The sequence below is a fragment of the Oryza sativa genome, chromosome 11 (assembly GCF_034140825.1).
Source record: "Oryza sativa Japonica Group chromosome 11, ASM3414082v1".
In the NCBI taxonomy this organism is placed as follows: Eukaryota; Viridiplantae; Streptophyta; class Magnoliopsida; order Poales; family Poaceae; genus Oryza; species Oryza sativa.
In genome coordinates this window covers 18,288,317-18,313,537 of record NC_089045.1, presented here as the reverse complement: position 1 = coordinate 18,313,537, position 25,221 = coordinate 18,288,317, and the positions used below count along the sequence as shown (strand labels likewise).

Sequence of the window (25,221 nt, the reverse complement as noted above, 5' to 3'; positions counted from 1 at the left end):
CGGTAGTTATTAGCAAATTACATAAATTTCAAGTGTCTTGTAATAAATTTTGCCTTTAATATCTCGTCTTATTCAAAATAATTACGTAATTATTACTCCCTCCATTTCTAAATATTTGACGCCGTTGACTTTTTAAAATATGTTTGACCGTTCGTCTTATTAAAAAAAATTAAGTAATTATTAATTATTTTTCTATCATTTGATTCATTGGCAAATATACTTATATGCATACATATAGTTTTACATATTTCACAAAAGTTTTTGAAAAAGACGAATGATAAAACATGTGCTAAAAAGTCAACGGTGTCAAATATTTAGAAACGGAGGGAGTATTTATTTTGTTGTGAGTTGTTTTACCCTTAAAATAATAATTTAAGCCTGATTTATATCGCATGGATGATAATACCGGATGACGTTAGCTTTTGTATATTTATTTAAACCTTCTGAATAGGAGGAATAATGAGAACGTACGTCCAAACGTATAATAACAGTGTGACCTATTAAAAAAAACAGGTGGTGTATTTATTATAAGCAAGTGGTCTGAAAGCAGGTACCATGAAGCACGAAGACCTATATGAATGGGAGGGCACAAATGAGTTCTGTAAGGGAGCTAATCACCTATAAAGGATGGTTTTAAGCATCGCTTGATTGCTTGAAACTTCTCCTCAGTCTCACCGTGCCTCTCATCATCTGGTACGTCCACCTCGCCCTCCCTCTACTTAAGGCAAGTACTCACTCCGTTCTGCTGTTTATTATCTCGTTATGCATGACAAGGCTTTTCTAAAGATTACTTGATAAGAATATAGTTTTTCTATAACACAAAATAAAGTTTATTTACGATTGTACTTCTGTATTACACAAAAATAATATTCTGGTAGAGCAATTGTTGATCCAATTTAGTTTATCCTAACGAAACAAAATACGATCTTATATGTGTGGCATGCTTCTGCTGCCTCTCACTTGCTCCATGTAACTATTATAGACACAAATAGTTAAAGGAGCCAATTTCTATGGGTGCCTATAAACCGGTTCAAAAAACATATTTAGCTATAATTTATATATTGTGATCATATTTATATCCTGTCAGTCCAAACTTATACGGCACACGTGTCAAGCTAAATTCGATCCAAACCAGAGTAAAACAAGCGAGTGAAACTTTCTCTATTTTGTTGTATCTCCATCCCCTGAACTTATTAAACCAGCTTTCCTGGATTATCGTAGAAGATAGAAGAGTAGTTTATCGAGTTGAGTGAAATGGAACATTTGTTTGCTGCCATGGAAGTTGGGATGAAGTGGTAGTAATCGGATTAACGTTTGCCACTAGATTTCCCTTCTTTTCCCCTTGTATAGATAGATACACGACATCACGGGTAAAAACAGAGGAAAACAGAGATAGATGTAGCCATCTAGCAGCAAGCCAAGCTCTCGATCGTCGCCTTGGCGCCATGGCTGACGCAGCCGTCTCAGCAGCTGCAGAGCTGCTTGATGCGGCCCTGCTTTGCTGTTGAGTTGATATTTCTGGAAGGTAGCAAAGCTAGCCGGATGGAAGAAAAACCAACATTGAGATTTATTTTTCTTTGTTATTTTCTTTGGGGGGTGCATTGGGAGTTACTGCCATGCACTCTATTCGCCCAAAAATATTCTCATAGTACTAAATCTCTTATATTTTGAGACAAGAAGAGTAATATATCAGACTCTCAGTCGACCATTCATAGTCTGGTTTGGTCCGTCTATGTGTTCTGATTTCGGTTAGACACATTAGGCCAGCGTTGTTCGGTGAAAGAATTTATTTAGGCGTGGGGCAGCTTATAAGATCTAATTCACTACAACCATATATTGCACCTTTGACTTAATCATTTTGTACACTAAGCGACGATGAAAAGCAGAAGTGTGGTGCTATGTTTTGTTTGTCAATGGCTTGTACTGGATAGAGAGGGGCAGATTTGGAGTACGCCCTCCACTAATTAACATGAACCATAGTAGTTTTTTTTCCCAGATTTATAGTAAGGATTTGAATTGTTTTTCTCCAAACAATCTGAACGTAGCTAGTGTTATCCAGATTCATATTAAGAATTGAATTTTCTTTTTTCGATAGAGGGAGTAGGTAGCAAGAAAAGAAAATGTTGGATAGAGAGGGGTAGGTACCCAGGTATGAGAACAAAGAGAGGAGAGGAAGAAGGCGTTGAAAAGTCAATTTAGATTTTTTTTCGTGGTTGGGATGCGAAAAGAATTGTTTTTTTTTCGTGGTTTCTCTGATTTTTTTTTTCGGGGAGTAGTTTCTCTGAATTCATCGCTAGATACAGAAGGATATGGGCAGCAACGAAAGAATAGGAGGAAGAAAGGGATGTGACGAAAAGTTGGGTATTTTCGTGGTTTCACCAAAATCGGCTGGTCACAAATATTACGGTCCATGCTGTAGCTGGTCACTGATATTTTTTAATTTGTATTGCTACGTCAGGTGGTATAAAATAAAGTTATATTGGAACTGGATGTAGTTGTTTTTGCCACATAAAAATTGTCACACTTTATCTAAATTGAGGTGGTCAAATTCTTAATCAAGACTTACAAAACTTAAGAGAATTTCTGTCACACTTTTTTAAGTAATTAATACATGGGACCTAATTTATTGGAAGAGAATTTTGGCATAACTGTGACTGCAACTGAACACTTGCCAAATTGGTGTGGAAAACTAGGATAAATTTAGAGTGGTATGCAACCAAACACCCGTTTGTCCAGTATCTAGTATCTGCCAAAGTTTGTCTTAAGTTGATTTATATCATCTACTATTTTCGTTCCAAAATAAGCGTAGACGTGAGTTTCTATGTCTAACTTTGATCGCTTGTCTTATTTGAAGTTTTTTATGATTCAATTTTTATTGTTATTAGATTATAAAATATGAATAGTACTTTCTGCGTCACTTGTATTTTTAAATTTTTGAAACAAAATTCAAATAAGATGTATGATCAAAGTTGGATACGAAAAACTTATAGCTGCACATATTTTTGGGACCGAGGGAGGACTATCAATGTTTGTCTTCTCTCGATTGACATGGCAGTGGGGACATGTTTGACGGTAACTTGTCGTTTTGAAATATTAGAAGCATGGTATCGAAGTTTTGAAATTTACTACCTCTGTTCGAAAATAAGCGCAGCCGTGGGTTTCCGTGTTCAATGTTTGACCATCTCTCTTATATAAAAAATTTATAAAAATATAAAAGAAATTAGTCACAAATAAAATATTATTCATATTTTATCATCTAATAACAATAAAAATCCTAATCATAAAAAAATTTTAAACAAGATGAATGGTTAAATGTTGGACATCCGTGTTCAACGTTTGACCGTCTCTCTTATTTAAAAAAATTATGAAAATATAAAAGAAATTAGTCACACATAAAATATTATTCATATTTTATCATCTAATAACAATAAAAATCTTAATCATAAAAAAATTTCAAACAAGATGAACGGTTAAAAGTTGGACATGAACTGTATGAAACTGCATTTATTTTGGAACAAAGGCAGTAGGATTGTTAGGAGAGTTACAAGTACGATCGCAGTGCGCGAAGTACTAAGGTTGTGTTTAGATCCAGGGATGAAAAGTTTTGGCGTGTCACATCGGATATACGGACACACATCTGAAGTATTCAATGTAGACTAATAACAAAATAAATTACAGATTCCGTCTGTAAACTATGAGACTAATTAATCAATCATTAGCAAATGTTTACTGTAGGACCATATTGTCAGAGCATGGAGCAATTATGCCGAAAGATTCGTCTTGCAATTTACGCGCAATCTGTGTAATTAGTTTTTTTTCTATATTTAATACTCCATGCATGTGTCAAAACATTCGATGTGACATAGTGAAAAAATTTGGCAAGGGAACTAAACAAGCCCTAAATTAGAAGTGTGTCAGCCAGTCCCTCCCACATCCTGTCCTCCTTCACCCATCATTTTTTTAAGGAGACCTTCACCCATCATTATTAAAGTATACCTCTCCGTAAAAAAAAAAACCATCATTAGGGTTTGTCTTTTTTTGACGGAGTAGTAGGATTTACTTAGATGAAACAATTTCCTTCCCTCACACCCATTGTAAACGATTTACTCCAATAATACCACCTTCTTCCCGCTCCTTTCTCCGCCCACCCTTATCTAAGTATTTTTCTTTTTATAACTCATCTTGCTTTGTGTATATGTTATACTTTCTTGTATCCGATCAATCCACCATCGCAGCCTGTGGATCAGTGATAACCTCGGGGCATCCTAATGGGCGACTGGTCGCGCCAGGCGCGCGACCACCACCCTCCAGTCCTTTAGTCTCTACTATATACTAGTACTAGTACTACTACTACACTAGAACTAATAGTAGTACTAATGTATGTAGTATATGTATATACATGTATATAAACTTTGTGTGTACGTATAAAAAATCTAAAAAATATGTGTATACAAATTTTGTAAATGTGTATACAAACTTTATATACATACGTATATACGTGTATTTTTTTTAGATTTTATACATATGTATATAAAGTTTGTATACACGTATACAAAGTTCGTAGACGTATATACCAAGTTTGTATATGTGTATACAAACTTTATATACATACGTATAAAAATCTAAAAAAATACACATGTACAAAGTTTGTATACATATATATAAAGTTTGTATACGTGTATATAAAGTTTGTATTTTACACGTATATAAAGTTTGTATACGAACGTATTATAAAAACCGAAAAAATGAAAAAGATACGAAAAGAAAAAAACAAAAATACGGAAGAAAATAGAAAAAACGAAAAAAAAAAGACAATGTACACGCGCGGCAGAAGAAAACAGAAAAAAAAAAGGGGGATCCGTACGGCGCAGTCCGCCACTTCTCTCCGCGCGCAATACGTGTCCCAGATTAGTGATTTCGGCATCCCCGCGGCAGTAAGGAAGGATCAGTGGGGAGTAGGCGACTCCAGTGGTGGCTGCATCAAGTCCCTCCGCTGATCAGCACGTGTCGTGCGGCTGAGGATGACAGGCGTTGACACGTGTTGACTCACCCTCTCTAGCAGAGGGATGATCAATAGGGAGTATAGATCGTTAAATGGGAATACAATGAATAAATATGTACCGACATGTATTAGATGTTCTGTTAAATCCGATGGAAGGGGAGTCAGTGGCAGCGCTCCACAGGCGACAGCAGCGAGCTCCCCTTAATCAGATCTGGTGGGACAGGAGACAGCGGGAGTGACGACGGCGGGCTCTCCTCGTTCCGTCAGATCCGGTGGCCTCTCTGTCTGCCTCTCCTCCCTTGCATGCCTCCTCCTCCATCCTACGGACAGCGGTGGTCGGCACCTTGCCGATTCTCTGATTTGGATTAGTTTTTAAGATATTTGATTTCATGATGTGAAGCACTCCATAAATATTTGATCATGTGATCTATGAATGGTTGATTGTGTGATGGCTGATGTGTAGTTGTCCTTTTTGGTTGATTTTTGGATAATTTAATGCATTGGCTTGGCTCAAATTGAGCCAAGCTGGATTTTTTTTTCACATCATATACCTTAAAGGTGTCCGTTCCTAAACCGGCACCTTAATTTGAGTCTTTATATTACTCATGTGATCCATGAATGGTTGATTGTGTGATGACTGGTGTGCAGTTGCCCTTTTTGGTAGACTTTTGGATGTCTTTTGGGTTGCTTTGATGCATTGGCTTCGCTCAAATTGATCCAAGCTGGATTTTTTTTTTACAAATCATATACCTTAAAGGTGTCAGTTCCTAAACCGGCACCTTTGAGTCTTTTCATTACTACCGCCTTCGTGGTGCCGGTTACTTTGTGGGGTTTCTAACCGGTACCAATTACCTTTTCTGTGGTAATGCGTGCACCTTTTGTCTTATGGAAAAGATTTGATTGTTTATCTATAATTATCAAATTAATAAATATACCGACACAAGTACAAAACAGTTTTTTCCGTGCGGTTCAAGAGGCTTTTTCGCGTGTGCTAGGGCTAACCACATGGACGAAAGGGTCTGCTGAAATGCAATTTTTTCGTGCGGGTGGCGCACCCGCACGCCAAAATCTGATTTTCATGTGAGGGTGCTTATGTCACCCGCACGCAAAAATTAAAAACCAAAAAAATATCCAAAAAACTGAAACCCTAACCCTAGCTGCTGCCATCGTGGTCGCTGTCGTCCTCGTCGTTGCCATTGCCGTCGTCGGATCCACCGCCCCCATGACTCCCATCTGTCAAATGCGTCGACGTCGAGGTCGTGCGTCACTGGAGGGGCCCCGCCCGCGCGAAGCCACCGCGGCACCGACCGCCTCTTCCTCCTCATCGTCGTCGGCGGGGCATGCACACGGATCCAACCACCCCCTCCTTGCCGTTGAGCCTGCCCGCCTGAAGTCACCGCCGCGCCCGCCGCCTCTTCCTCCTGATCGTCGACAGCAGAGGCGTGCGCGCAGATCCGGCCGCATCCTCCTCGCCACGGAGCCTGCCCGCCGGCCGCCGCACCCACAAGCCTGAAGCCACCACCGCACCGACTGCCGCCACCACGGGATCCGCGCGGATCCTGGTGTGAGACGGCCGCCGCCGCCAGATCCGGGCGGGGGCCGGTCGCCCGTCAACCCTCGCCGCCTTCAACACGGGGCCGCCGTCGTGTGCCAGCCACCATGCACCAGCCGGCTACCTAGCGGCTCGCTGCCGCTCCCGCTGCCACGCCTCTCCATCTCTCGAGCCATCGCCGACGTCGTCAAGAAGTGGTGGAGGAGGTGGGAGAGGAAGAGATAAGGCTGTGGGGGGGGGGAGGATGGAAGAAACGTGGGGAAAAAAAATTTGAAACTGATGAGATGGAAGAGATGTGGGAGGATAAACTTGTAGACGGACCTTTAAGAGGCCCGCACGTGAAAATTGATTTTCACGTGCGGACCCTTAAAAGGTCCACCACAAAAATATGCTTATTTTTGTATGCGGACCATTAAGAGGCCTGCCAGTGAAGATCGATTTTTATGTGCGGTCCTCTTAAACGTCCGCACGTGAAAATGATGAGTCGATTTTTGCAGACGCGACCAATTACGGTCCGTTTGCAATCTAAAGAGCTCCTTGTACAGACAAATCGTTTTTTAAGCAGTGCGAGTTGAACAAAATAACACCCCGGCTAGAAAGATATCGATGATATCCTTTAGACCACGTGACTTGAATCTGTACAGGTTAATCCCAGAATTTGAGATAACATTATTTCAACGTACAGAACGGATATTTAAAATCCAACTGTCCATCACTGAACTTGTATTTTATTTAAGTTTTATTACATCAAAGGACTGTACATTTGAAGTTACCGTTTGTTACGTGAACCATGAATTTGATCAAATCTTCCTATGTTCCTCCTGTATTCCTTTAAGAATGTGCAGTCGCGAAAGTGATCTTCTCATCCTGAAATTCCACCGAAGCAGCACTTCTCAAATAATTTTGTACAGTAGTTTATCCATATAATATCAATATTGCCAATTTTTACAAAACTATTTACGTTATTAGTTTCAGATATATGACTCGACGATCCTTTCAAGGGATCGAAATAGTTTCCCCTCACAATCTTTGCTTCAAGTTATATCACATTGAGTGGTACACGACCCGCGAATGATGCTGCTGAGTTCCTCCTACTCCGGCGGACAATTCCCCGGAGTTTCACCCCTTGGGACGCGACCAAAGAGATCCACCACAGTAGTGCCTCGTCCAGTGGTCACAAGAGGTACATATATGGCCGATGTTGTTAGGCTGAAATGATAAATCTGTCATCTTTCACGTCTCTTTGTGGTGAGTATCTCATGTGTTTCCTGTTCTTTAATCCCTTTTCTGGCCAGCAACAGCAGGTGGTGTGAGGAATAACCTGGAAGTAGTGGGAAATGCAGGAACCCTGCAAGGCATGGTATAGTATACCAACATATATTAATGTTGCACATATGATTATGTACATATAACATATATATCCATCGTTGATTTCATTATTTCCACTGAATACAGGACATAGATGAACTGCGGGTGATAGTGAGGAAGCAGCTGCAGGGAGTTGAGTTATCACCATCTTCATACGACACGGCATGGGTGGCCATGGTGCCAGTGCAGGGGTCTCGTCAGTCTCCATGCTTCCCGCAGTGCGTCGAGTGGATACTTCAGAACCAACAGGAGGACGGATCATGGGGCCATTCTGCAGGGCCATCAGGAGAGGTAAACAAAGATATTCTATTGTCTACATTGGCATGTGTTCTTGCACTCAACATATGGAATGTTGGTCAAGATCACATCAGGAGAGGTATGAAAGAGACTATTGTCCATGCTCTCTTCATGTTTGTGTTTGAGGCCTGAACATACTTAATACCCATGAATCTGATAGGACTGAGTTTCATTGGAAGAAATTTCTCGGTTGCCATTGATGGGCAATGTGCCGCTCCTGTCGGTTTTAACATTACATTTTCTGGTATGCTTCGCCTTGCCATTGGGATGGGTTTGAAATTCCCTGTTATGGAAACGGATATCGATAGTATATTTCGCCTCCGGGAGGTCGAATTTGAAAGGTCAGTGCAAGGAAAAGCTCAAAGACAAACATCTCCATTATACGTAGCATTTTGGACATCGGCATAGTCTCCAATACATGTTCTATATATCATACACCTCTTTTTTTCATCTGATAATTCCCACGGGCTTCACGAATTTTGCCATCAGGGATGCTGGTGGCACAGCTTCAGCAAGGAAAGCCTTCATGGCATATGTATCAGAAGGGTTGGGGAGAGAACAAGATTGGGATCATGTAATGGCATATCAAAGGAAGAACGGTTCATTGTTCAACTCGCCTTCCACAACAGCAGCGTCAGCGATCCACAGCTGCAATGACAGAGCTCTAGACTATTTGGTCTCTCTTACATCCAAATTGGGTGGCCCAGGTGCATACTGTTCACTACGGAACCAAAAAAAAAAAAGTGGCCAAAAACATATGTCAACCAGCTATGAGTGAGATTTTTTTACAGTAGATTCTTTTTTTTTTCAGTGCCAGCGATATATCCAGACAAGGTATACTCCCAGCTCTGCATGGTGGATACCCTTGAGAAGATGGGGATCTCTTCTGATTTTGCTTGCGACATACGCGACATATTGGACATGACCTACAGGTATTTGCAACTCGTAAAGATTTTACGACAGAAAAGAAAAAAGAAAACGAGACAAGCAACTCACAAGCTGTTGTATCATTGTACCTGACCTATTCCGTTATCTTGATGATTGTGATCTGCTCGAAGTTGCTGGATGCAAGATGAGGAGGAGATCATGTTGGATATGGCAACGTGTGCAAAGGCATTTCGCCTCCTTCGTATGCACGGTTATGACGTCAGCTCAGGTGCTAATCTACTGAATTTTGAACAACCTTATGCCTTTGTTTTGTTTTTTTTTTCTTTTCTTTTTCTGTGATTATTTCTAGAAATTTTATCGCCAACTTGGAACCGTTGAGCAGAGGGAATGGCTCGATTTGCTGAACGATCTAGCTTCGATGATTCAATTCATGCATATCTCAATGACACTAAGCCCTTGCTGGAGTTGTACAAAAGTTCACAAGTTCACTTCTTGGAAGAAGATTTCATACTAGAGAATATCGGTTCCTGGTCAGCTAAATTACTCAAGCAACAACTCTCGTTCAACAAGATATCGAAATCATTAATGCCAGAGGTAAGTAAGTACCACGGTAAAAAATGATTTTTCTGTACAAGAACCCCTATAGGTTGCAGGCATACCATAATTAAGTGGTCGCGCCTGTAAGAATCGATCTTCGTTTTCACATATAGGTCCCTAACATCGTCACATGCAAAAATCTATTTTCGTAGACGGGCCACTTGATGAGCCGCTTGTAAAAATGAGCTTACTTTCTCATGCGGTCCTTTTAAAGGACCGAATGCAAAAATAAAAAAAAATCGCATGCAGGCCTTTTAAATGGTCGGCATATGAAAATACCCTCTCTTTTCCACGGATATTCTCTCCCTTCCTCTTTCTTTTCACTCTCAACACTTTAATTCTTTTCACATCCCCTCCTCTTTCTCTTCCTCTCCTCTCTCTCTTCCTCTCCTCACCGAGCGGGAGCAGGCGGCGCCAGACAAGGTGGCCGGGAGCGGGTGGCGCAACTACCAACAACAAGAAGGCAGCCGGGAACGGCGCTGCCCCGCGTGGATCCATTGGCCGTGGCCCGTCCCCGCGCGGATCTGACACCTAGGGTCTTCCCTCGCGCGGATCCGCCACTGGCGGTGATGACGTGTTGTGGGGGCGGCGGATCCGACGGCTACAATGACGGCGGGCGGCGGCAGCAGTGCGGCCCCGCACGGATCCGGTGCCTACGATGACGACAGCGGGTGGCGGATCTGGCGCCAGCGATGATGGCAAGCGGTGGGGGCGTGCGGAGGGGGCAGCGGATCCAACGGCAACGATGACGAGGCGGGCGGGAGATCCGGTGTGAAGGACGACGGGCTCGGGCGGCGGCAGCGGCGCCACCCCACGCGGATCCGGTGCTAGCAATAACGACGACGATGGGTGGGGAGTGGGTGAATCTAGCGGTGATAACGACAATGGGAGGTGGGTGTAGCGTAGAGGACGGTGGACCCGAGCAGCGTGGAGCCGGCCAACGACGGCGGCGAGCTAGGGTTCGGCCGATTTAGGTTTATTTTTATTTTTTTGCTGATATTATTTTTGCATGTGGCTAGTATAGGTGACTGCGTGTGAAAAATAAGATTTTCGCTTGTAGTTGCGTTGACAGCATGGAAAAATCTGATTTTTTAGACCTTTAATTTGTGCATACGATTGCGTTAGCCGCATACAAAAATCACTTTTGGATGCATGTAAAAACGATTTCCGTAGTAGCGTACTACTCTATAACAACATCACAGAAATTAAAAATGAGTCGTTCTTTCTCAGAACATCACTGTCATCTTTTTCAGGTTGAGTATGCCCTTAAATATCCCTTCTATGCAACCGTGGAAGTACTAGAGCACAAGGGGAACATAGAGCGATTCAACGTAAACGGCTTCCAGCGTCTGAAATCTGGATACTGGTGAATTCAACATCAATTACCTCAAGGGTACAAATTCTTGCTTTACTAATATTAACCTGAATTCTAAACTCCGGTATGTCGTACATTGGACCAGCGGCTCCGGGGCAGACAAAGAAATTCTAGCTTTGGCTGTCAATAAATTCCACTACGCCCAGTCTGTTTACCAACAAGAACTCCGGTATCTCGAGAGGTGAAGATCGAGACCTATCCATAAATATATAGAGTAAAATCAACATATAAATTTGAACCGCATGTATTATTGCAGCTGGGTGGCAGAATTTAGGCTGGACGAGCTGAAATTCGCGAGAGTGATTCCACTGCAGTCGCTTTTGTCTGCTGTTGTCCCCTTGTTCCCCTGCGAGTTGTCCGATGCCCGCATTGCTTGGAGCCAGAACGCCATACTGACGGCTGTGGTTGATGACTTGTTCGACGGCGGAGGGTCCATGGAGGAGATGCTGAATTTGGTCGCGTTATTCGACAAGTACGTGCTACCTTCGTTTTTTAACAGATGACGCCGTTCACTTTTTCTCACATGTTTGACCATTCGTTTTATTCAAAAAATTTATGTAATTGTAATTTACTTTGTTATGAGTTGTTTTATCACTCATAGTACTTCAAGTGTGATTTATATCTTATACATTTAAATAAAATTTTTGAATAAGACGAATGTTCAAACATGTGAGAAAAAGTCAACGGCGTCATCTATTAAAAAACGGAGGGAGCATGTACGATCAACAGCCACGTCTCCTCTTATTCGTGTGACCTATACAGTTAATTGTATTGTACTCTCTCCGTTTCACAATGTAAAACTTTCTAGCATTATCCACATTATTCATATAGATGTTAATGAATCTAGACGCATATATGAATCTAGATTCATTAGTATCTATATGAATGTGGGCGGTGTTAGAAAGTCTTACATTGTGAAACAGAGTATTGTTTTGTGATGATTGATTAATAATTCGTGTGCATGCATATGCCTGCCATTAATTACTTGCTTTGTGCTGCAGATGGGACGATCACGGTGAGATTGGCTTCTGCTCCAGCAACGTAGAGATTATGTTCAATGCTGTTTACAACACGACCAAGCGTATCGGCGCAAAGGCCGCACTGGTGCAGAAGCGTTGTGTCATCGATCATATTGCCGAGCAAGTAAGACTATATATATATATACCCTGATCGATTGATGCGTGTGTGATATGAGTTAATTATTTCCAGTTTAAGGTATAGTCTTGGACCGGTGGCTGCGGTTCTGAGAGTATGCAGTACGAAGTAGAATTTAAATCCAATCATGGATCACTAGTAAAAAACCTCTATAGATGCCGGTTGGGAACTGGCTATAGGTGCCGGTTTTCCAGCCGATATCTTTTAGTCCGCGCCTTTATCTCAACTTTATTGGTGCCGGTTCTAAAACCAGCACCTATACTATTAAAAAAAATGGCACCAAACACTGCCGCCAGCCTCCTCCACCGCCCTCCACTGCCGCCACCACCACCTCGCCGGCACCTCGCCACGTAGGCGGCCTCCACCCAACGCCGCGCTGGAGGGGGGAGGTCCCCCGGGAGAGAGGGGGCTGGCTAGATCCAGCCCTCCACCACCGCCATCCCAGCATCAGCTGCCGCGCCCGCGCCCGCGCCAGCCGGCCATCTCCACCCACACTTATATTATATGTGTCGGTTTTTCTCTAGAACCGACACCTATATTTATATTATAGGTGTCGGTTCTATTAAAAAACCGGCACCTATAATATAGAACCGATACCTTTAAACCCTATAGGTGTCGGTTCTATTAAAAAACCGGCACCTATATTTTTTTATGGTGCGGAGGTGGGAAAATAACCATAGGTGCCGGTTTTGAATGAACCGCCCCCTATAAGGCCGGTCCCTATGAGGGTTTTTGTAATAGCTGATTTTCCTAGATATTTCAAAGCCATTCTATCGTAATTAACTTTATTCAGTTTAACTTTAACCTGATACTATATGATAGGGAAATTCAGCATACTGTGACACACACACATATATATATATATATATATATATACATATATATATATACATATATATATATATATATATATATATATATATATATATATATATATATATTATCCCTTCAAAATTTCTACTATCCATTGAAAACATAGCAATCGATAATAATTTTAAGGCTAAAAGGAAAACTCCCTTATATATTTTAGGGCCCCTTTATTCGTAGGAAAAATGTAGAAATTTTAGAGGATTTTAATCCTATGGGAAAAAATCCTATGAAGGCCTTTGAAACAAAGGATTGAATCCTATCCAATCCTTTAACATTCCTATGGAATGGGTAATCCTATGCATATTTTGGAGGAAAGTTAGCAAGAGGTCTAACCTCTTGGAACATTTCCTCTGAGTCTATCTCTCATCTGATTCCTGCGTTTTTCCTGTGGTCCAATCAAACGGCCATTCCTGTGTTTTACAATCCTCTATTTTACAATTGTATTCCTGTCAGAATTCTGTGTTTTTCCTATTCCTCTGTTTTTTCATCCCTACGATTCAAAGGGGCCCTTAGAGGATTCCAATTCTATAGGAAAAGTTTTCTATGAAGCCATTTGAAACAAATAATTGTATCAAATTCCTATAGAATGGATAATCCTATAGAGATTTTGGAGGAAATTTAGCAAGAGCTCTAACTTCTTGGAAACTTTCCTGTTGAGCCTATCTCTCTCATCTGATTTCTGCGTTTTTCCTGCGGTTCAATCAAACGGTCAATCCTGTGTTTTTCCTGCGTTTTACAATCCTCTATTTTTCACTTACATTTCTATTAAAATCTTTCTTTTTCCTATTTCTCCGTTTTTTTATTCCTACTGTTCAAAGGCCATTACTGTGTGTCACAATTAATATATCTTGGGGTGCAGTGGCAGGTGATGGTGAGGGCCATGCTGACCGAGGCAGAGTGGGCGGCGGGCAAGCACATCCCGGCAACAATGGGGGAGTACATGTCGGTGGCGGAGCCGTCGTTCGCGTTGGGCCCCATCGTCCCCGTGTCGGCGTACCTGCTCGGGGAGGAGCTGCCGGAGGAGGCGGTGCGGAGCCCGGAGTACGGCCGTCTCCTGGGGCTCGCCAGCGCCGTGGGCCGCCTCCTGAACGACGTGATGACCTACGAGAAGGAGATGGGCACCGGGAAGCTCAACAGCGTCGTGCTGCTGCAACCTCTCGCCGCCGGCGGCGCCGCCTCTCGCGGCGGCGGCGGCGCTCCGGCTCCGGCTCCGGCGTCCGTCGAGGCGGCCAGGGCGGAGGTGCGGAGGGCCATCCAGGCGTCGTGGAGGGACCTGCATGGGCTGGTGTTCGGATCAGGCGGCGGCAGCAGCAGCAGCATCATTCCCCGGCCGTGCAGGGAGGTCTTCTGGCACACCGGGAAGGTGGCCAGCGTCTTCTACCAGGAGGGAGACGGCTACGCACGGAAGGCAATGCGGAGCATGGCCAACGCGGTGATTCTGGAGCCACTGCACCTGCAAGAGTAACACCTGAATTAATTCCTACGTCTTGTTGCTTGGCAAATGACACATGATGCAAATGGCCACTCTCCCTCGCTGAACATTTTCTAAAACTAGGAAGAAAACCCGCGCATATGCGCGGGCATTTGATTTATTCTTTTACGAAAATAATGCTTACAGAAGTCATATATCATTTTAATATATTTAAATGATAAGGAGGCCTCCTAGATTAAATAAAATCATTTGCCCCGACTACATATAAATGTTCTTAGGACCCGTTCTATACTCCAACTGCAAACTTCAACTTTCTTATTTTTCATTAGCACGCTTCCCAAATTGTGAAACGCTATATTTTTGCAAAAATATTTTATATAGAAGTTTAAAGAAAAAAAATCAAAATTTCAAGTTTACAATAATTAATATCTAATTAATCACATGGTAATGAGCTTTCTATACCTAATCACTTCAACTTACTACATATGTACCTATTCATGGATGATACTACATATGTACCAAGAAAATACGCCTAATACATCATTAAAACACCAAAATAACCACTACACGTAAGTGTTTCATGCCTCACCTATTTTCAAATCCATATATAAATATTGTAAAAAAAACACATGTACAAATCAATGGGACGACATCATTGAAGTTACAAATAGATGCCTCTCTAATGGGTGAAGATGGATGCGATCAAAATAATATTTTTTAAAAAGGTTTTGAGTATATTTGTGGTATATTGTAGATACCATTTATCGTGTTAATCATAAATACTCAAATGGTTATGGTATAGATATAGGATACTCTAATTTGAAAATGAGCGAGGTTATCAATCGATGGTACTAAAAAAATTATAACTAAAGAGACATACTACCATGATAATTTCTAGGGCACCATATTATTATTTATATTTTGACAAATATCTATAGTTTAACCATTAGTTTAATTTCAACACCTATTGTTGGTAATCACATGAGACACCTTTACTAAGTTGAAAAACATATTTATTTTTTAAACTTATTAACAATAACTAATATGTGGGCGAATATTTATAGTCGCATCGGTGAGGTATGTGACATACATCCATCAAATATGCCTGAAATGTTGAAATTCCTTAACCATAAGAAAATATAACATGAGTAGTTCATTTGACATGTTACTTGATTGTTCATTTGTTGTCAAAACTATTTGGCAAAGGAAACAAAATATACATATACGACCATAAATCTCATCATGAATTAAGAGGTTATGTTATAGCAATATTATTAATTCAAAATATTTTTTATGATTATTTTCACATCTACGTACCATGTATGATACTCAGTTCTCAAATACCAAATAGTGTTGAAATATTCATAAAAAACTTTGAGAATATTAATCTCGAACAAATTAAAATTATAGTAAATTTCACAAAACTATAGGTACTTTGATCATCTGTTGTTTTGTGAAATTTAGCCTTAAATCTACATTCTTAAATCATGTCTACTTGAGAAAATATGAAACTAAATTTTGGTGTTTTTATTTTTTGTTTTACATATGTAGATTTGAATTAGCGTCGTATAATTTTGAAGTGATTTTTGAAACCCTAAATTATGATGTGAAATTATTTTAAAAATTATCATGATATTAATTATTATTTGTCAGCCCCAATGCGTCATGATGTATTTACGATAACAGACTTTGAAAATATTTAACTAAAGGAATACAACGGTATCACACATTAAATATATAATTTGAAAATATTTTAAAATGTGAACATTTATAGAACGTTGATTTGATATTTGATATTTGTATCCTAGATCTAGTTTGTGGAATAATATATTTTATTTTTATATGGTATAAATTCTATTTTAGAGATCCTCGATTTTTTTAATGGTTCTACGTACGTATGTCTTTTTTTGGCTTTATGTTATATATGTAGAAAGTTCTATTTTTGATTTTTTATACTACATACATATATTTTTTTGGCTTGATATTTTCTTTTTCTTTTGCATATGGTTTTTTTTTATCGTAAGAACGTGGGCATGTTTTTGTTCTTGCTGTCGGAATGTATTTAAGGTTTAATGTTTTTTCCCAATCTTACGTACTTATGTTTTTTGTTTTTCCCGACGAACCTATTTTCTCTCGTACATACATATGGAAGGTATTAGTATTACATATATATATCTAATCTTGATCTAACATAATGGGTCCACTTATTTAAATGAAAAGCAATGGTACATATAGATATAATCTAATGGTTTAAAATAACGGGTCCAACAATTTAAGTGAAAATTAACAGTGAGATTAAACAGTGTCACACGGCGGTTTGGGATTGTTAGTACAAGCGCGCGCGGCACATGACTGTTTAGGAATGTTTATAAGAAGTTTAATAAACTTTTAGTATTTAAGTTATAAATTGAAGAGTTTGTTCTAATTAAAGTACTTATAGGATTAGCTACTCCTTTATTTATTTGTAGCGAGTATGATCATCAAAAGGATAAATGGTGCATTACATGGTGTGTGCTTTGCAAATACTTTCTATATTAAAGTTTTCTAAAAACAAATAAATCATTTTTATTTTTGTAATATTTAATACTCAATTAATCACGTGATAATGATATGTATCATTTCGTGTCCTGATAAAGTCACTTAATTAGCTAGATCAAACAAAGCCTTAGTATTCCTTAAAGAAAACAAAAAGAGTAATTATCAAGTCTATTTAGATGAGTAAGACACAAATAGCTAAATATGATTTTATGTGATAATTTTTTAATTAAAATATAGCTAATATGTGATGTACTCGTAATATTTTTTAATAGAAATTCAGATACCTCCTTTTCTTTTATATAGTAGGTTCATATATGTACTTGGAAACATATATCTTCCCAATCGTAAGTACATTATGCTCTTATTCGTTTTTTTGTTAAGTAGTATACGTACGTACACGGTAATTTTTTTCCCGGTAATAGAACGTACATGTTTTTCTCCGGTGAATAGTTGTACATACACGGGAGACTTGTTTTTTCTTCAGTTTTTTTATTGTGGCAGATTATCTAAGATAATGGGTCCACCAATTTAAATGAAAATCAACTATACACATAGATATGATCTAATGGTTTAAATTAATGGGTCCACCAGTTTAAGTAAAAATCAATGGTGAGATTAAACAGTGCCACATGGCGGTTTGGGAGTGTTTATAGAAGCTCCACATGGCGGCTCAGGAGTATTTGTAGGAAGTTTAATGGACTTTTAGTATATAATAGATAGATAGATAGATAGAAGATGAAAGGCCTGCATAAGCCTAATTGAAAGCAGTTACTCCCTCTATTTTTTTTTATGCGACGTCGTTGATTTTTATTACAATCTTGACTATTCGTCTTATTCAAAACCTTAAAAATATATAGGTACTGCTTAAGTTTATTTGGTGATAAATCAAGCCACAACAAAAGAAGGGTTATTTACTGACTTTTTTAATAAGACAAGTGATCAAACATAATTTAAAATGTTACATGTTAAAAAAACAGATGTAATATCACAGGAAAACAATAATTAGACGACTGTTCAATCATTTTTTTTCTTTTTTGTTAGGACTATAAATATCACCTTGAACACACGACTATTCTACTGCAAATGATCATGCAGAAGATGCCGTAGAGCTTGGAGTTTTCCTATGCTGAGTGGATAGAACGAAATAGTTTATTTTTTTCACCAGAAAATACAGTTTGTTCTGTTCTTCAACATCCTTGGCTGATTTTTTTTTTTGATAATGGAAGCTTTTATTGAACTCAGTCAATTACATCAAGGTGATACAATTATCCTGAGAACACTTACGGCCTCTGCATAACTAAGATACACACAGCCGAACAAACAAAACCATACTCGAAAGGAAAAAAGAATGACATGGAGTATTGAGGACCATCAATCTAACGACTAAATTTCCACTCATGAACAACTCCTTGGCCATCTGCTCCAAAAGCACAGAGTTTTAAGGAACGTCAATTCTAAGACTAGATCGCCACCCATATCCTTAGGTAAAAAACTCCTTGACCACCTTCTCCAAATGTTGACATGCCGCAACTACCATTTCCGCGAACCAGGCTTCTGTAGGATAGCCCATGTACGAAGCCAATGGATAAGAGAATATATAACCTGCAAAGGTGAAGATATGACTTTTTTTATCAAAAACCACATTATTCCTGCATAGCCAAAGCGACCAACAAGTAGCAGCTGCTCTTAACAGAACATGTGATTTCAAATTATTATGAATTCCATCAAGCCAGCTCCCAAACATATGCGCTACACAATGTGGTGGAGGAAGTCCAGATGCTGCTTGGATGATGGACCAAACAGAAAGGGCAAAACGGCATTCGAAGAAAAGATGTCTAATTGTCTCGTCATTGCAACAAAAACAACAGTTCTTATTGCTTGTCATTTCCTTTTTATCAAATTGTTCTTCGTTAACACCACTCCACGGCGCAAGTACCAAAGAAAAATTTAACTTTTAGGGGTATCTTTAATTTCTAAAGACGGTTATTAATGTTGGGAACGTTGCTGTGAATTAGAGCTAGATAATGAGACTTCACCGAGAAATCCCCATTTGAGGTTAAGTTCCAATGAAACTCATCTTGCTCCTGAATTAAATAAAAACCAGTGATGCGCGGTAATAAATTATTCCATGCCGCTAGTTTTGATTCTATAAGATCTCTTCGCCATTAAAAAGATGGAGGGTTGTTTTCGAAGGTACATTGCTGCGTGAAAGACAAAATCTCGGAAGATGATTCATTTGCATAATTTTTAATGCCAGTTGAACATCAGTTAGCCGTCGTGTAAAGCAAAATGAAACCCTAAGCCAGCAATTCATCAGGATTAGCGGTGCTGGCATCATCAAGGCATCTTTCTTCTGGCACAATAGCCACAGCAGGCTGCCCAAACATAAACACCTACCGTAATCTCCAGCAGATAACTACAAATACAAATACAAATACAAATATGTCTGAAAAAAATGAATTAAGTCTAATATTTTTAAGATGGAGGGAGTAATCCAAAGGGAGTCAGCATCTCTTTTCTAAACTAAGGTTTACTTATTTACGAATCAATCATATAATATGACATTAATTATTTATGATATATATCCATCACTTAATACGACGTGGAATGTACGGGTTAGCGACAAGTATCTTGAATTATTACGAGATTGGTTGGGCTATTTATGGTGGACCCAGTTCATCTGAATTCATGTTATAGATGTGACACGAGTATTTGCATTCAACGTATTATTTTTTTATTAGAAAACGATGTACCCATCGACAATAAGACATTCACAGTGATTTCATCAATTTAAAGTTACATCAGTCCAATCTTTACAGAGATATATATATGGATAGTGTATACGTGTGTGTTGATATGGATGAGTATTTATGCGGCGCTTCCAAAAAAAAACTTTTAGAGATATATATATGGATAGTGTATACGTGTGTGCGTTGATACGAGTGAGTATTTATGTGGCGTTTCCAAAAAAAATATAGATAATTCCTTTTCGGTGCTTAAACAAGGACAACACTTCGATTTGCACAACACCGGCCAAAGAACGCTAGCAGCCGTGTCATTTCTATCGTTGACAACTCTGCACTCCTAATCTTAACTAATAGCAGCGCGTGTGTTCCACCATGTGTGTTTGACTCACCATGTAATTAGGTGACCGCAGTTCAGTTAATCAGTTCCACTTTTAAAAGGAAAATATATTATAAGCAGACAAACTTGTCATGCACACTTCGTATACACCAACTAACAAATATTCTGAAAAAATTTAGAAAAAGTTGAGAATTTACTTTTAATAGTATTACACATATCTGCAAAGTCTCATATTCAATTTCATTATTTTAGCCATAAAAAAGAAAAATTAACAGTTTTAAGAGCAAAATCTGTCATAATTTTGTTTTTTGTCACCACTAAAATATATTGAATTTAAAGATAATATTTCACGCATAAGTGTAACACTATTGGAAGTATGTGTCCTATTTTTTCTAGAATTTTCCATTACTTAGTTGTCACAAAGGGAGTGCATGAAAAACTTATGTGCATAGATGACACTGCTAACTTTTAGATAGTGTCGACGAGTGATACTCGTAGACCGGATGATTACGGTATTGGGGTACGTTGGAACGAGGATCTATGTAATACGACATCAAGCAAACAGAAGACAAGGATTATACTGGTTCGGGCCTCTTATCAGGTAATAGCCCTACTCCAGTTTATATGAGATTGATATGGAAAACTACAGACTACAACGGAAGTAGACAGAACTGATAATACCGACAAAATCATAGTCGATGTATTCGACGAGATCTCCTGACGACTTGGCTCAACGTACTCCGGCTTTGTAGACTATTGGTGGGTGTGTTGGCGATGAGATTCGATGCCTTGCACCCCTCATTGGGGGTCCCTTTTATACCGTGGATCATCTTGGTCTCCATGTAAGACTTGGAGACATCAGATCTTGTACGATATAATAGAAACTCTATCCCCCCCGCGTGCAGGACATTGGAAATCACTTGACTCGTAGAGGTATTTTCCATAATTTGTAATAGATTCCTACGACATATACAAGAACAATCCGTGTACATGAAGGTATACCATATCCGTATATTTAATAAGTCGTAGCATAGGATGTATGCTTATCAGTAACAATGACAGTAGCCCCCGACTTCAACTTAAATGAATTCATGTTGTCATCCGCGACTTCACCTGTCAGCGGCTTGTCGTGCTTGCTTGGTCGATCTCGGTGTAAAATCGTAGAGATATGGAGTCATCGACAACGCTAAAGGAGTCCAACGGTCCAAATATGAATTTTAATTGAAGTCTGAACAGCCGCCCATAACGGGCTTCAGGATTTTCCGGCGACAATCTTTGTCCTTCCTTGAAATGTGAGCCGTCAAGTAGTATGCCTATTTAAAGGGGTTTTGGGATCCATTTCAAGTCCGTTTGCCAAAAAATCCTCCAGTTTTGTTAACCCAAAAAATCAACACGCGGTGGCTTGGGAGATCTGCTTAACTCCAGTGCAGGTCCGCGAAAATTGCCTTCGGGTTCTGAGCGTGCCAGATGGTTTGATCCTGCAACCAACAAGGTAGAAGACAACAAAGAGTTAAATCCATCAACGATAGCCGATCGACAAAATTGCCGATGACATATCGTTAGGGGCCACGTCAATGCAACTTGAGTCAGATCGGCGAAGGTAGATAAAAACTTGGAGATTGTTTGGCATACTCGATCAGCTGAAAATGCCAGCAGTACGTAATCCATCCGATGGGACACGCTTAGATCGAACGACTAGGATAAATCGATGGTGGTATCGAGACAGTATAAACCGCTCTATATCTAAACGTGCTGCACAGTAGGGAATATGCATGCTCACAGCATAGCCGATAGGGTAGACCTAACCTGTACCGGTTAGTACTCCGATACCACCTTATGCCAAGATACCAGCGGATGAAATATAAGAAGCAAGGCCAATCTAGCGATCGGGAAGCTTGATATATTTCAAAAGAATGGGATCTTGATATAAGGGGCAAATTTAGACGTTCTAGAACCAAAAAGGAAGTAAAACGGCTAAAACAGGTAAGATCGGCTGAAACCCCGATACTATCTCTATTAGCAGCGAAAGGAGAGATTAGACGAAACGCTTCAGGATAATAACCTAACCGATGCAGCATTAAGCATGAAGAGAAGCATAAGATCTAGTCAAACCGATGAAAGCTCACTCGAGATGGTAGATATACCGCATAATATAGCTCAATATCAAGGCCTAAACCTAACGGCTGTTTTTGATGATAGAGGCTAGCCGATGAAGCTCAGATAACGAGATCGATCTAGATTATGCGATATATATGATAACTCGGCTACTTGCGTAGATAGAATTAGAGTGTCATAAAGATGTATGCACTAATCCTGAGAACGCAAGCCACCATGACAAGATTTACCTTTTCGTCAGAAATCGAACCCGATGCAGCCCAACTCGAAAGCAAAAACTCGTCGAAACAATGAAAGTAAAAAGGGTGACGATGCACCAAAGTGTATTGAACTGTCATCCTTGATTACATGGGGTCGGGGCATATTTATACCCGAAGTACATGATAGGTCCTTGCTGAACACGACTCTTATCTCTAACATAACTTAAAATACGAATGACCCCTCGAGTTAGGCCCTTACCAAAATATCTCTAAGGAAACTAGAAAATGTCCTAATTAATAGATACAATTGCCCTTCTTAGGACTCTTATCCTTGTGTGTCAATAGCTATGGAGGTCTTTATCTAACCCGACGACGATTGTGGGGCCACCTTTCCCGAGATTGGCAACGTCGGCTTGACTTCGTCGGACCCGTTGCATTAGCCAATATGTGGTAGCTGATGTAGCTGATTTGAGCGGCAGCCAATGTTGTACGTAGTCAACTTTTACTCTTCTTTCCCGAACGGGCTTTTTCCAAAATCTGCTTCGTTTCCAACTTCGAATCTAGCCCATGGAGCTACCAAATTTGGTCGTCAACACATGCCCCCAAGTCCGCGATATTTGGGATGTGGCGGATTTACTCGACTCCGTCTTCATTTGCATTTTGGTTTCCTTCTCTATCTAGACCGTTGTGGACACGGCGCCCTTTCCACTTCCCTTGATCTTAGTCAAAGGAACTCCCGATTTCTCCGTCGGCTCTCCCGGTGATTTCACAGGCGCCTTTTCTCCCTCAACAATACTCTGGCGATGGCTTCCGCTACTCCTTCAGACGCTCTAGCAACCGAGTTTTCTGAGGTAAGGGTTCGTCGGTTGTAGCTGTTCCCCACTCGTCCTTCTTTTGCACGCAGTCCTCTTATTGTGGCCTTGGTTTTTCCCCTTTTTCTTTGAATGCAACATCTTTCCAGTCAGGTCGCAATCCCCAATCTGCGCCATGAAAATCAGTTCTTTCTAGGTCCGATTGGCAATGCGGATCCCGCTCAATTTATCAACGCTGAGACCAATCAGATCCCCTTCAGGTAGGTGAACCCTAGCTTGAGCCATTGGACCAATACCTTCAAATCATGGCCATCGGCCAATGTCAAGACGTGGCCGGATTGGTACAAATGAGTGTCGGCTAGCAAACAAGCTCACTGGGATGAACTGGGGATCTCGCAGTGCCTGGCCCTCACATTAGCCGATATGAAGAGAGAAGAATCCATGTTATTGGCTATGGCCTACTTCTGGTCTGATACCCTCAACGCCTGAACTCAACAATCGGCTCCCTAATCTTACTGATTGACGTCGCCACCATCGCGACGATTGTTATCGCCATTGTCTCAGCACAGGCCTGCCGATCTCGATCTTCGTTGGGGCGCCCTCCTCGTTCATTGTTCCCTCCTCAGCGTGAAGGGGAATGGTGGCGGTGTCGATGGTGAGTGGTGTTCTCTCCTCATCGAGAGGGAGAACAACGTCGATGACGATCAGTGTCGTTCCGGTCTCACCCCTCTGTCAGTCGTCCAGATGTTCATGAAGGTCACGATTCTCACGAAGTGGTGGATTTGGATCTCAGGCTACTCGTGGAAACTGGGCACCGCGGGGGGGGGGGGGGGGACGCTCTCCAGTAGGGTTTTCTTCTTCCGCGTTCCCTTTAGCTGGTTTGCCGTCTCCTCGTGGTGGATCTCGCGGCAGAGGCTCAGTTGTTGTGTCCGCAAATGCGCTATTGAGATTGACCATGGTTTCCCGTAGTTGTATTGCCCACTGATCGACGTCAGGGCTTAGGACGGGGTCAAAAGGGCTTTCTCTCCATTTCGCGTCAAGGTTTAGCAATTGTTCAGCAGGCGTCCTTGCTGCCGCGGACGTACTTGTCTCCACGATATTGATCATGTTCACGTCTCGCGGTGAATTCGACGAAGAGGACTCTTGATCTACCAACAGTTGTAGCCATAGTTATTGAGACCGGACCGGTAATTGAACCGGTGATGTTCTTGGTTCAATGGTTCATTGGTTCAACCGGTTGAACCAGTGGTTTAACCCGGTTCAATAGATAATAAATATATTACTTATTCCTTTCTAACACAACAATGATGATAGCATAGTGGTTGGTTAGCTTCCTCCCTCCTACGTGGTCCTGTGTTCGAATCCCCCCAAAAGCGCATTTTTCCTTCATCATCCCCCCCCCCAATTGCTCCCTTGCATGCACCTACTCCCACGCACATGCGCCTGAGGCCGGTTCAGCAATGGTTTTTTCTCCGGTTCTGTCTGGTCTTAATAACTATGGTTGTAGCACAGATGGCTCGTCGGGGTCGACACCGACAAAACCCACGAACCGATCTGAAGTCATTGTTACGTCCCGTTCCTTGGCCACGCACAAAGATTGACCTCGTGGTTGTTGGATGTGAGGACGTGGCGACTTGAATGTCCTAAGGAAGATTTTGCAACTCGTGAGTTCTTGATTTATGGATCGGGCAATAGGTGACACCTTCTGGCGATGTGCGTTGAATCCCACGCTCCCAGCAGGTGTAGAGCTCGGCCTTCACGTGGAGTATCACCGGGCAATCTTCCAGAGTATTCTTGAATGTCTTATGGACGGGACACCAAGATCTCGGCTTCTAGATAGGTATCCTTGTCGACTTTGGGTCTCTGCGCGGATGACATAACTCGGCCGCTTGAGGACTCCTTCCAAGTGTTGGGGCCGTCGATATTCCGTTCTCCA

The 25,221-nt window shown here is 40.8% G+C and overlaps 1 protein-coding gene across 4 annotated transcripts; it reads left to right on the top strand.

Annotated features, from left to right (window-relative positions):
* The first annotated feature begins 550 nt into the window (after positions 1-550).
* LOC136354096 (stemar-13-ene synthase) lies at positions 551-14,797 on the top strand. 4 transcript variants are annotated; one of them, XM_015762027.3, is made up of 14 exons: positions 551-693; positions 7,524-7,737; positions 7,850-7,914; positions 8,010-8,298; positions 8,380-8,560; positions 8,709-8,926; positions 9,031-9,151; positions 9,278-9,375; positions 9,490-9,701; positions 10,958-11,070; positions 11,165-11,260; positions 11,336-11,551; positions 12,081-12,222; positions 13,964-14,797. In XM_015762027.3, the coding sequence occupies exons 2-14, from the start codon at positions 7,626-7,628 to the stop codon at positions 14,567-14,569; spliced, it is 2,469 nt and encodes an 822-aa protein (XP_015617513.1). In that variant the 5' UTR covers positions 551-693; positions 7,524-7,625; the 3' UTR covers positions 14,570-14,797. The 4 variants fall into 4 exon arrangements, with proteins under 4 accessions (XP_015617513.1, XP_066161838.1, XP_015617512.1 ...); XM_066305741.1 differs by having other exon boundaries at positions 556-724; XM_015762026.3 differs by having other exon boundaries at positions 584-724; positions 7,530-7,737.
* Positions 14,798-25,221: the final 10,424 nt, after the last annotated feature.